Source organism: Aethalodelphis obliquidens, unplaced genomic scaffold, assembly GCF_003676395.1.
Source record: "Aethalodelphis obliquidens isolate GAN/ISIS:26980383/991018 unplaced genomic scaffold, ASM367639v1 scaffold3, whole genome shotgun sequence".
Classification (NCBI taxonomy): Eukaryota; Metazoa; Chordata; class Mammalia; order Artiodactyla; family Delphinidae; genus Aethalodelphis; species Aethalodelphis obliquidens.
In genome coordinates this window covers 36,225,172-36,238,863 of record NW_020837947.1, presented here as the reverse complement: position 1 = coordinate 36,238,863, position 13,692 = coordinate 36,225,172, and the positions used below count along the sequence as shown (strand labels likewise).

The 13,692-nt window shown below is 42.8% G+C and overlaps 1 protein-coding gene across 3 annotated transcripts in view; it reads left to right on the top strand.

Annotated features, from left to right (window-relative positions):
- Window positions 1-3,774: 3,774 nt before the first annotated feature.
- The window catches only part of TPD52L1 (TPD52 like 1), a 100,502-nt gene continuing 90,584 nt past the window's right edge, over window positions 3,775-13,692 (top strand). For all 3 annotated transcript variants that reach the window (XM_027087182.1, XM_027087201.1, XM_027087192.1), the window contains exon 1: window positions 3,775-3,892. In XM_027087182.1, coding sequence (XP_026942983.1) covers window positions 3,874-3,892 — 19 coding nt within the window. In that variant the 5' untranslated portion in view covers window positions 3,775-3,873. The remainder of the gene's footprint in view (window positions 3,893-13,692) is intronic.

Below are 13,692 nucleotides of genomic sequence, written 5' to 3'. Positions count from 1 at the left end.
TACAGAGTTACAGAGAAAAACCACAGGGATCATTCTGCCTTCTCCTTCTCTTCCCCTCTCTCTTTAGGAACGAGGTAAAGCCCCTCTTAGTCCTTTTTCGGATAAGGCGTCTGCAGATGAGGAGTGATGATGATAAGGGAAGAAGAAAGATGACAGGAAAGTTCCGGAGCAGCTGTGTGCGGAAATGTTGGGTAAGGATCCCTCCCTGGCTAGGTGCAGAGGGCTCTGTATACTGTGGGCCTCCCTATATTACACACGGTAAGCATTTCTATTCATATGATTCTATTCATAATGACCTTCAGGAAAGAGTTAAAGTCATGGTTCTCACCAGGGGGCAACTTGGCCCTCCAGGGGACATTTGGCAACGTCTGGAGACATTTTTGATGTCACAACTGAGGAGTTGCTACTGGCATGTAGTGAACAAAGGCCAGGGATGCTCCTATCCATCCTATAGCACAAGAAAACATTAGCAAGTGAAAAATAGCAACAGTGCTGAGGTTAAGAAACTCTGTATTAAGACCTTAGAAAATTACTACTTTTTTTTTTTAAATCTTGGTTATAAGTAACCAGGACTCGTTTAGGCAAGACTGCTGAGTACACCTTCCCTTTGGACACTTAAGATTTCCACTGCATCCCCACCTCTGTAGAAAGATCAATTCTGGAGGAGCGAACCAGGTTTTCATTGACTTAACCAAACACCCTCCCGTTGTTTTCCATGTGGAGTACCTACAGGAACAAAGAACAAGAGGTTGAAGATGGTTGTTTTCCTAAGCTTTAAAGATGGGAAGGAAATTCATCATCCTAAGTGGCAAGGAAAAAGAAGGACATAGCACAGTCTTCCTTGCCTAAACCATTATGTGGGGAATAACACCGCAAACCTGGTTAATTCCTTCATCCTGCAAGACTCAGGTGAGGCAAGCATCCTCCCCCGTCTGAGTTAGGAGACCTCCCTCATTTCTCACATGCATACTCGACTTAACTCTGGTACAGACTTATTATATTGCACTGCTTTATAAAGCATCTCTTTACCCCTCCTTCTCACGAGACCATAAACTCCCCGGGTAAAAAGGATCATGGCTCTACCTGTATCCTCAGCATCTAGCACAGTCCTTGACACATAGAAGATATTCAGTAGCTGTTTCTGAATCAATATCGATATTTCATTATTATGAACAATGATACAAGAGTTTAAGAGGGCAGACCTTAAAATTTTATAAATCAGAAAAATAAGTCAGAGTTTAGAAGTTTAGATGACTCAAGCTAGAACATCGTTAACTATTTTTAGCTGCTTTTAACAGCTAAGAGTCAGCTGTAACCTGGTGTTTAATCTCCAGCGTAGAGAGGACCAGAACGACGGAATAGACTCTAAAAAGTGATTTAATCACCAATTCTATTCATCACTTGGTGCATCCATGGTCACTATCACCAAAAACCATTCCTCTATAGATCACCTATGCCTAGTGATCTATAGAGGAATTTTTTTTATATAACTTTATTTATTTTTGGCTGCATTGGATCTTTGTTGCTGCGCTCGGGCTTTCTCTAGCTGTGGAGAGCAGGGGCTACTCTTCGTTGCGGTGCACGGGCTCTAGGGCACGCGGGTTTCAGTAGTTGCAGCATGCGGGCTCAGTAGCTGTGGCTCATGGGGTCTAGAGCGCAGGCTCAGTAGTTGTGGCTCACGGGCTTAGTTACTACGCGGCATGTGGGATCTTCCCGGACTAGGGTTTGAACCCATGTCCCCTGCATTGGCAGTGGGATTCTTAACCACTGCGCCACCAGGGAAGCCCTATAGAGGAATTTTAATGGCACTGATTACAAATCAAGGACATCTTCAACATAACAAAAAACACTAATGTGTTTATACATGTGCCAGGCAATCATGAGTATTCCTTCTTTCAAGCAAAAATGTAAGATTCTATTAATGTTTATTAGACTATATTCTGAGAGTAACTATAGAACCTACGAGTTAGTTAATTGTTTATTCAATAAATCTTTTTTTAGCTATGAATTTGTATAAGGCTCTTTGGCAGGAAATATGAGAGGCTCAGTATAAGACCCACACTGAACCCTGACAGACTTTACCATCTAAGAGAGAAAAAAGACTGAGTAATACAGCAAATCATTCAAGACCAAATGTAAGTAAATACTACATTGTCTTTTGCAGATGAGGATGGTATAGACGGGAAGAAAAGGGGAAGATCTGTGACAGCTAAGGACCTGAGGAGGTGAGACAGGAGGTGATATTTCTTAGTCCCTGCCATGCTTTCTAGTCACATTGCCAGGCCAGGCCAAGAAGAGAACTGTGAGTTTCTAGTCTTTTCTCTGAAAATATGACTGCTTCATCAACTTACAGATACAACCCATGGGTTCAGATTAGAAAATATATCCACAGTTGATGCTTTTTATTTGCAGATTCCATATCTGTGAATTTGCCTCCCCACAAAAATTTATTTGTGACACCAGAATCAATAAATAGTGCTTTCATGGTCCCTCCCGGACACGGGTAGAGGCCTGAAAAACTTGGGGAAACATGTGCACACCTCCCAGCAAAGGTCTAAAAAGGCTAAGCTCCACCTTCTTGTTTCAGCACTCAGATTAGAAACAAGTGCCCTTCTCACAGACTATAAACAGGCTATTTTTGTGTGTTATGGAGGGTGATTTTGCTATTTAAAACGATCCCCAAGCCTAGTGCTGAAGTGCTGTCAGGTATCCTAAGTGCCAGATGGCAGTCTGTGCCTTAGGGAGAAATGCATCCATTGAATAAGCTTAAGAAGTTTCATTCAGGTTTCCTAAGTTAAATAAGCTTAATAGGGCTGTTGACCGGGGAGCTCAATGTTAATGAGTTAACAGCAATGTATTAAGTGATGTATCGTTAAACAGAAACACACATAAAACGGTTATATACTGATCAGTTGACAAAAATTTGGGGTCCAGAATGTCAGAGGAACCTAGCACTGTATTTCTACCAGGAGCAATGATTCCTTACTGTAAATCCACCCTCCTTCCTCTCCCCGGGGCATTGGCCCGCTGTGCTGCAGCCCACGGATCTCGCCATTGGCCTAGCAACCTCATTCACAATAAACTGTCCCATAAAAACAAAAACAAAACACACACACACACAAAAGTTCATCTCCAGTATCCTGACACCAAGTGTCAACGGTGGAACTTTCTTCACCTAGGATATTAATTCATAATTTTTCTTTTTGTTGATGATTGATACCCTTCCCTTGATTTAAACGTACACATTATTTTTATCCCACATGCCCAGTAGTCATAGATTCCAAAGCCACTGGATCACTTGAGTACGTAAGTGCCACTGTTTAATGAAATATGTATATTCAGGTCTGTAAACTTAAACACGTGACTTGGAGTGCTACTTGCAGACGATTCTGACGGTTAAGTATTTACATGGACCATAGTGATATCCAAAAGAAAAATGCTTTTAAATTTGTGGATTATTTCATTGAACTATATAAAATGGGTATCAATAAATGTATTCACTAAAAAAAACCCCAAATACACAAAACAGTGAAGGCACAGCCGACCTCAAGCCTTCGTAGGGCGGAGCACGCGCCCACAGCCCGGAGCGGGCGCCGTCCGCCCGATGCGCGGAGCGGCCGGCAGGTGGCGCCCAGCGGTAGGCTCCCTCCCCGCGAGGCCTGGGCCAGGTGGACTGGAAGGGGCGGAGGTAACCAGAAGCGGGCAGCTGAGGCCGCTCCGCGGTCCCCGCCCTTTCAGCGCTGCGCTCGCTACAAGCGTGCAGGAAGAGGACGCGAGCGGCTGTGCCAGCTGCGTTCCGAGCTCGGGCACCGCTGCTGCTTCTCCTCCAAGCGCCGGGGCGCCCCCGCCGCGCTCAGTCCGAAGTCGGCCACCATGGAGGCGCAGGCACGAGGTGAGTGGTCGCCGACCGCCCTGAGGGTCAGGCCCTGGGGAACGTAAAGGCCCTTTCCCTGCATCACCTAACTTTGCTCCCGGACCGAGCTGATGGGTGACCGCACCACATGCCCGCAACTCCGCTCCTACCCGCGCTTGCGGGGCAATTCCTGCTCCCCAAACTCAGGACTTGCTGTGGGGCTGGGGACCAGTGAAGGACGCATTAAGTGCAGAGGACCCTCCGCAGGGAATGCGCCAGCGGAATGCCTTACTCCTTTCCCAGCCCGTCGCCCACACGCTTCCCGAGCCTCGTGGGCGCCCAAAGAACCTGTTGGGCAGGGACCGGAGTCCGTGTTTCGTTCCCTTCTCCCCGCGGGGAGTAGCGGGGAGCGCTACGCCTCCTGCCCTGAGCGGAGGGCTAGCGTTCCGCAGCTCCCAAGTCCCGGGGTGAGCGCGGCGCCGCGGCGGTGGTTCCGCGGGGACCCGGCTACGCGAGGGGTTTGCAGGGCCGGGACCTGCCTTCCGAGGCCGGGAGAGCGTTACCGCCCGCTGATCTTCAGCAGCTCGACACGGGTGTCCCTGTTTCCCACGGTCGGGAGCGACTTCTGCCTCCCCAGGCGCGCAGGGCCGCCGGCCACGGTCTGGTCGCCACGCTCCCAGCTCCTGCGGTCGCCCGCTCGAGGAGCCCGAGACCTCTTCACCAAGGGCAGCCTGGTGTCTTGGGGTCACACGCGCACGAGGGTTAGGGAATCCTGAAGGAATCGTACAAGAGTGGAAGTAAATGGTCGGTGGAAAGAAACAGAGGTGGGCGGAGGTGGAACAGGAGACTGGTAGGAAGGACACTGACTCTGGAGTCTATCTTGGGAGCAACGCCAAGAAGGGATGGGGGCAGAGTTCAGCCTTTAAAACAGTCACCACCACCTTTCTAACACACTGCGGGAAATTCTGTGAAGGCTTTTTAAAATAAATAAAAAACCCGTTTAAAAAAAAAAAAGGAAGAAGAGGTTCATGACCCTATGTGCTCGCCCTTTAGAGGCCAAACGTCTTGCATGTGAGCGGCTTGGCAGATACTTGGGCCTGGAGCCACCCAGCAGGTTCGCTGCCAGGATTACGATGGTCTGAACAGTACAAACCATCCTCGTTCTTACCATCAGCCAAGATCCTGTGCATAAAGCTGCCAGTTCCAGTATTTTTTCCCACACTCTCTAAATAGGAAAGGAGAATTCAACCAACGGTTGTTGGTCAAATTCAAACGCAGAGGTCAGGTTGGAGGCCTTCACTCCTAAGCTGAAGCAGGTGGAAACAAGGCTGGAGCTTTCCAACCTGCTTTGCAGATTAGAATTATTTGCAGTCTTAAATACAGGCCCTGGCAGATTCCAGACCCATCAAATTGGAATCTCTGGGGCCTGGGCATGGGTATATTTGAAATCTTCCCAGGTGAATCTGTTACTCAGTGAGGTTACTCACGCAGTGAGTGAGTAACAGAATCTGTTACTCTGGCACAGCAGATAGGAAACATTCATCAGGTTACTGAAACTACAGATTGGACCCACTAGTGTTATTCGTTTGCTTTATGTGAGAAATATACTTAACAAATATTCCAGTGCTTTCCTTGGCCAAGCACTGTGCTGGGAGGAACAAACCCGGCCTTGATCTCTGCTTCATGAAATTTACAGTAGAGGAAGAGATGGACATTAATTTGATAGTTATTTGATAAGTAAAATGTAAAATTGCAAGCATCTTAATGATAAGAAGAGGGCCACAGTGTAGCAAGAGCCTGAAAAATCTCCCGGCCTAGTAGGTGATAATCAAACCAGCAGAGTTTGTTCAATGTGTCCCTGTTTCTGCTCTTTGTGCTTTACATGTGTTGACTCATTTCTTCTTCACAGCAGTCTCATGAGCTAGGTAGTGTTGTCCTTCCCGTTCTCCAGAAAGGAAACAGGTCAAAGATGTAAATTTCTTGTAACATCAAGTTCAAGATCTTCTTGCCCCTTCGGACATTACTCTGGCTAAATGAATTGCCTCTTAGATTCTAAGAGAGTCCTGTGATTTCCTAAATGCAAGTTTCTATCCTCAACACCGTTTATTTTAGAATTATCTAGAGTGGGGATGGCTTCTCTTTCTGCCTCTTGATCTAGAGAAAAGCAAAACTGAGTGAGGTTAAGTGGTCAGCTGCTGATAAGATATCCCCATGTACTTTGCAGGGGACCACCCCCCCACACAAATGCTATGGACATGATTTGCACACATCGCTCCATAAATGCAGCAGTGGGTCCTAGAAACGTTTCCCTAAGTGAAATGCTGCAGATATATTCTTTGACTTTGGTAGAAGGTAAAACACAGAAGTGGGGTTAGGAGCAGAGCCATTCCACGAAGAGGGCCTGGAGAACAGTATGCAGTGAGAGGCCCACAGGAGGCCAACGTCGCCAGTTGTTTTCCTGGTAGTAGAGAATTTGCTTTCATAAAAATGATATATTAGACAGAGAATTTATTTAGGAATGTAGCATTTTCCTGAAACATATGGCAGTCCTTTAAAGTAAAAATTTCCTGATCTTTTTGAACTACCTTTCAATATTTCGTTACTCTAGGAAATAACTTTCTGTCTTTCCCATTGTCTTTAGTGTTAAAAGGCAAAATTTCACTTCACACTTGTATGTATTCAGATTAATAATTGTATTAGTGTCCCATAATTGCTGTAACAAATTACTGCAAACTTAGTGGCTTAAAACAACAGAAATGTTTTCTCTCACAGTTAGGAGGCTAGAAGTCCAAAGTCACTATCACTGGACCAAAATTAAGATGTCAGCAAGGCTTCGATCCCTCTGGATGCTCTAAGGAATAATTTTTCCTTACCTCTTCCAGATACTGGTGGCTGTTGGTATTCTTTGGCTGCATCTTTCCAGTCTCTGCCTTTGTGGTCATATTGCCTTCTCCCTCTGTCTCTCTTTTAAGAATGCTTGTGATTTCATTTAGAGCTCCCCTGGGTAATCCAAGATAATCTCCCCATCCCGAGATCCTTAACTTCATCACATCTGCAGAGACCCTTTGCCCATATAAGGTAACATTCAGAGGTTCCGGTGATTGGGACCTGATATCTTTGGGTGCCGTTATTCAGCCAAATTCCAGTAACTATTTTTTATATTCAGACATTCTGCTCAGGAGGATTCTCATAAGTCCATGAATGACATAAAGTAATAAACATCAGATTAATCCTGTTTGCAGATTCCATTAAAGTGAAAAGGTCATATTTACCTTACTTTCTACTTTGCTCAGAGGACATTTATTTGCACTCATCTTGTTCCAGGAAGAACTCAGGGCAGTTTATACAGATATATGAAACAAGGTAATGTAAATTACATTACAGCAAGGTAATGTAAATTAGAAACAGATGAAAGAAAACAAGCCAGGATAAGAACAGAAAATGAAGCAAGGAATGAGCTCTAGAAAAATGAATACAGTTATAACCTTTTTATTAATATTCCATGAAAACAAATTCTTGCTTTGTAAACAAGGCATGTTTGTTTTTTTTTTACAAAGCAGTAAAATAATCCCTTCTCTCATAAATAGCAACAGGTCAAGTCTCTTATATTGTAGGGATCAGATACCCAAGGAAAAAAATCTGTTTTCCACATTTCAGGCCATATAATCATAAACCTCAAACTGTGGAAGCTAGGTATTACACATTTTGATTAATGACTTTTGAAAATATTATGAAGAGCATTCTTAGTGTCTTCAGAGCTACCTTCTATTGTTTTATTTTCCCTCTAAATAAAAGTTTTAAAGCAATCAATGATGTTTATATAAGATAAAGTCAATCATTTGCAACAAATCATGTACTATTGTTGCAATTAAAATTCTTATGAAATGGAGTCATAACAAATCATAGATATTATAGTATATTGGAACCTATTTTGAATTGCATTCCCTAATATACACCTTGTTTTCTTGATACTCTTGCTAGGCAGAATCTGAGAAGTTGCTTCAAAAAACTTATAAGCAAAAGAGTCCATTTTTCTGGCCAGTCATAAGATTTGGTACTTAGGGAGCTAAGTAAATAATAAATAAGTATTGATACTTTGACAAATAATGATTTGTCAAATAAATATTTCAACAAATATTTATTGATTACTATAGTAATAGCAAATATTCAATAAGCGCTTACTATTGAGAGGTAGCAGGGGATAGTGGTTAAGATTCCAGAATCAAGTCAAACTGCTTGTATTTTGATCCTACCGTGGTCACTTATCATTAACATGACCCTGAAAAATGTATTTGATCTCTCTGGGCCTTGGTTTCCCCATACATAAAGTGTGGAAAACAATAACAGCTATCTCACAGGATTGTAATGAGGATTTAACGAGTTAATATATGCAAAGTGCTTAAAACGGTACCTGACACTTCGTAAGTACTCTATAAACATTTGCTGATGTTTTTAGTAGCAAAGAACTTTACATGCATTATCTTATTGAATCTTTTAATGACACCATGGGATAGATACTATTACTTTTAACTCATTTTATAGACAGGGAAAACTGAAGGTCAGAAAAATTCAGTGAGGCAGGCGGAATTCAATTGCAAGTCCATCTGAGTCCAGAGTGTGAGCTCCACCACTATACTACACCATTTCTCAGTATGTGATGGGCAGTATATGCCAATGGGAAGCAAAGATGTGTTTGATTGGCATGGGTCATCTTTCTAGGGAGGGCGACCAAGAAGAGTCATTCCTATGGGTAATGGCACATAGAACTAACTAGATGATATATTTCCATCTCATTGGGACTTTTTGAGTATTAAAGTACTAATTAGAACTAATTCACAATGAGGGTGATAAAAACAATAATACTGTATTTTTTTAAAGTGCCAGATGCCATACTATTATGCACTTAAAAAAAATCATGTTATTACTAAATACAACAAAGTCAAGAGGAAGGTAATGCTATTTTTGTTGTACAGATGAAGAAACTAAATGACAGAGTAGTTGCACAACTTTCTTTAATTCATAGATCTTGGATGTGTTGGAGCCCAGATTTGGAATCAGGGAGTTTGACTGCACACTTTGGGATTTTATTAATATTCTATACCATCTCCTTAAGTTGGTGTGTATAAGTGGTCAGTGTGCAAAGTTAAAAATAATAGATTTTTCTTGACATTCTGTATGGTCAAGGGGGTTTTAAAAGGGCAGAATTTAACCATACTGTCAATTGCATATATGGGCAGCGTCTAGGTCTGGGCATATGACCCAGTTAACTGAGGTCTGCAAAAATGAGCCCCGTATTATGGCAAGTTGGGGTAGGGGTGCTTATGTAGCAACAGCTGGCTGGTTTAGTTCTGTTTTCAAGATGGGAAATTCTGTAAAATCACGGGCCCACAGGCCATGTGATCCTTAGAACCAGTACGGAATTTTATCAGCAGCTGCAAGGAAAAGCCATTTCAAAGGTGGAATGGTTCAAATATGTTATTCCACTTCGTGTTCACCTATATCTCGTAATCTCAGGACTTTAAAATAAATAAAAGGCATAGGATCTACCTGCTTGTCTCCACAAAGTAGAGTCTGTACACTCTAGATGCCCGCTAAAAAGACTCATCTCAAGGAATACCCAAAAAAGAAAGATTTTTATAGTCTCATGAGTATTATAATTACGTGTTTACCCCGGTATGTTTTAATTTAACCGTCTCCCAGCATGTTAGCACAATACCTACTTTAAGAAGGTGCCTACTGGAAAAAATTGAATCGTCAGAGGGTTTGTCCTTAAGCTACTGTAGCAATCTCTGTGTTAAACTTCTGTGGTCTAAAATGGCAATTGAAACAAACTTATGGTTACCAAGGGGGAAAGAGGGGGAAAGGATAAACTGGGAGATTGGGATTGACATATACACACTGCTATATGTAAGATAGATAACTAATAAGGACCTATTGTATAGCACAGGAAACTCTTCTTAATACTCTGTAATGACCTATATAGGAAATGAATCTAAAAACGAGTGGACTTTGCTGTACAGCAGAAACTGACACAACATTGTAAATCAACTATACTCCAATAAAAATTAATTTTTTTAAATGGCAATTGAAGAAAAGAGGGTGGCAGTCCCAGTCATCAACCTGGCTTGCTCTCCATGTATGTGGACGTTCATCATGACTGCAATTTTGGAAGGTCCCCAGCAACACTTTGAAGCCACCTTTTAAACTTATGGAGTTAGGATGCAGTTAAGAACACGTAAAGGATGACCCCAATCTGTGGATTTTCCAGCCTGTCATTCTACTTTTCATTGAATATTTTAGAAATGAAGTGTAATTTATTTAAAATCTATACATTAAATTAAGAATCACTATTAATGTACCAGGGAAGGCAGTAGGACATTTTAATGAATTTGAGTTGGCTAAATGAAAGCTTTGGGTCCTCAAGGAAAGATGAATTTTAAATAGTTTCTCACAGTGTGAGTCGTTTATAAGTGTTACATTTTGATGCAGAGGGTGTGAAATTCCCAGAATAAAACCACAAATCTCCAAGAGTACCCCTTCTTCACCACCATATTGCTTCTTTCTCAAAAGACAAAAATCTGACACTTGACTATTTGTGCTATAGCCAAATGATGTGCCACACACTGAAAATGTGTGTATATGTTACACCTCATCTCCAGACTTATCCATGGTTATTTGCACCTTACGCAAATTACATTTTCCCTGCTGTGTATCTAAAACATAGAATCCTCCAAGCCCTTGGAAATTGCAAAATGCAATTTTCTTATAATTAGACGCCTCTTTTGTCAATCAATAACAAGAGCACCTTGTCAAGTATCCTGGAAACAGAACTGATTCATTCAAAAGAAAAAGATAACTAGGGATTGGGGACGGTGAGAAGGGATCTCTTCAGATTTCTCAGTTTCAGAGTCTCTGGCTGTTGGATATTTGTTTGTTTTTCACTGATGTTCCCCCCTGCACATGAATGAGCTGAGAGTAGCAATAATGAGAGCAGAAAAGAAAATTGTTTATAAGTATTTCCAACATTCGGGATTTCAAAATGGATTCATTTCTACATGAAGACATCATGGAAAGATGGTTCCCTTACTTAAGAGTTAGGACAAGAGTTAGGCCAGGAGGAAATTGAAGTCTTTGGCCTCGTTATTCCTCTTTTGATACCCCAGGTCTCCATCTGGAAATGTCAAGATATTCATTCTTCCTGCAAAGTTTATTTCAGGTGATTGGAAGGTTCTTATAAGCACTCACCTATTTCTATTTTCCTCATTCCATGAAGGACATTACTGACAAGGAAAATATCTATTGTGGGCCTACTGTGTGCCAGGCATGGTTGCAGTCATTATGAGATGTTCCATCAGGTTCCCATAGTCCACTCTCAATGACACTGTCCCTGAAAGAAGGAGGATTAGGACTTTGCGTTTTTTTCCCTGTGACAGAGAATGTATACAGATGAGATAAGATGCATAGATACAATGTATAGAGACAAGAACACACATGCAGAAATTTTTTGAAATATGATCTTGCTATTTTGATAAAATCTGCACGTGAAGATGTAAGGGGAGTGTATCCACCAGCCAGAAGGCAGGCGGTCACTTCATGGCAGTGCTCAATGCATATGCTTTACAGATTCTCTTGCATGCAGGAGAAGGCCTGAGACCCAGGCCCCTCCTTTCGAGCAAGGGTTTTGGCCTCCACAAGGGAGCAAGGCCCTTGTACTTACAAATAAAAAATCCAGTACATTTGAAAAGCAAATCTCGTATTGGAAGAAAAAGGGAGGTCGGTTGAATAACAGTAAAAAAACAGCGGTAAAACACACATCTGAAAAGAGATTCAGGTATACATTTGAAAAGAATTGGAGTCACAATATTGCCCACACCACATTGACTTAAGTTCTTTGATTAGGTATGTTATGGGGTTGCTGACTTCCCTCATTAAGAGAACTGGACAAATAATAGTGGTATTAGCACTAACATTTTATAATCTACTATCCCAAATCTTACAATTAGATACAAATATAACTTTTTATGACTTTTGCTACTGTAGAGAAAAAACCCATTTATATTTAGTGTCATCCCACATGTTGTGTACTTACAGTTAAATATGCTTGTTTGCAATGACCCAGGAATTCACAACATGTAAGTACAAAAACTACCTCCTGTAGAGATCTGGCCTCAGGAAAAAAAGAACTTGATGCCAGTGTTTTGCTTGGCCCTCTCTTCCCAGTGACACCCTGTGCCTGCCTCTGCAGAGTTGCCTTCCTCAGATTTTTGTCCTTTCTTCTTATTCCTTCCTCAAGGCTGAGGGAAAATAGATATTTTGGATTAATGTAATGGGACCTGTTGTATATGGTGGAGTTATAATGGTCCCATGTAATTGCTTTGAATTTGGGTTCTCTTTGAGGAAAGAGAAAATTAGCTCTTTCTCTTTAAAAAAAAAAAATCCAGTGGTCAGTCCTCCGACCGTCCCCATCTTAGTTGACATACCAGCATCTCTTGGTGCTGTTGCTCATTCCCTCCTCCCTGGAGCACTTTGTTCTCTTGGTTTCCAGGATGCCAAGCACTTTCCCCCCCTCCTTCTTCGCAAGCCCCCCCCTCAGTTTCCTTTGCCTTCTATCTGCACTCACTCTCTTGGTGAGCTCCTCGTGACTTGTGCTTTTAAATTCCATCCATACGCCAACAAACCAGCAACTCCCAAATTTATTTTCCCAGCCTGGACCTGGCCCCTCACCTTCAGCTACTCACTTGCTACGTCTGCATGAATGTCTCAAATCTTGAACTTAACATGTCTAACATTGAATTTCTGATCTTCTTCCTCTGAAATAACCCTAGTCTCCCAGTATCTCCCAAAGTTATTGCCATCTCAGCTAATGGCAACTCCATTTCAAACATGGAAGCCCAAAACCTATCCCAGGAAAGGTTTTTGTTTTGGGCTTCCCCCCGCATCATATCCATATCCCGTTTCCAGTCTGTCATGGCAGCTCTACTTTCACAATATATTGAGAGTGGAACAGCTTCCCACCCTCTCTGCTGACCGTGCCTTAGTCCAGGCCACCATTATTTCTCACCTGAGTTCCTGCAGGAGTTTCCTAGCTGGTCTCCCTGCTTGGGCCCTGGCCTGTCTTCAGTCTATTCCCAGCATAGTAACGAGAGTGATCGTCTCAAAACAGGTAGTGTCATGCCATGCCTCGCTTCAGAACTCTGCAGGAACTCCTCCTTTCACAAAGAATAAAGAGGAGGGTCCTTTCTGTGGCCACAAGGGTGCTACGTGATTCCCCTTCCTCCTCGTTTCCCCGACCTTATCTCCTAATGCTTTCCTTTGGAGTTCCCTTTGCTGCCTCTTCAGAACCTTTCAGCTGAGCCTTCTGAGCCTTCTGCCTCAGAAACTCTCCCTCAGCTACCTTCCCTAACTCTCCCACAGTACCTTCAGTGTTACCCTTAGTCCTGGCAACTGGGCCCCTGTTGTCAGGAGACAGTTCTCTGTCGGTCTCTCAAGTTTCTGCGCAACTGGTCTTGTGAGCACAGGCATTCACAGCTAATTTTCCCTTGACGCTCTTTTCAAGGAGGTTTTGCATAGCAGGCAGCCTTGGAAGACAGAGACTGTCTCCCTTAGGGGCAGGTAGATTTACCGTCCGAGATAATAAAGATCAGGACTCCCTCTGGACCCCATGTCGTGCAGATTTGCTAGCAGCCCCTGTATAAAATCGGAGCATCCTAATCTCGGTGCTACTCACAGAAACACATCCCACTGTGTAGTCAGGCACCACTGGCCCTCAGCACGTCACCCTTGTGGAATTAGGGCTTAGGGAACTGGTGCAATGATGTTGCCATGGCTACTGCTATTGT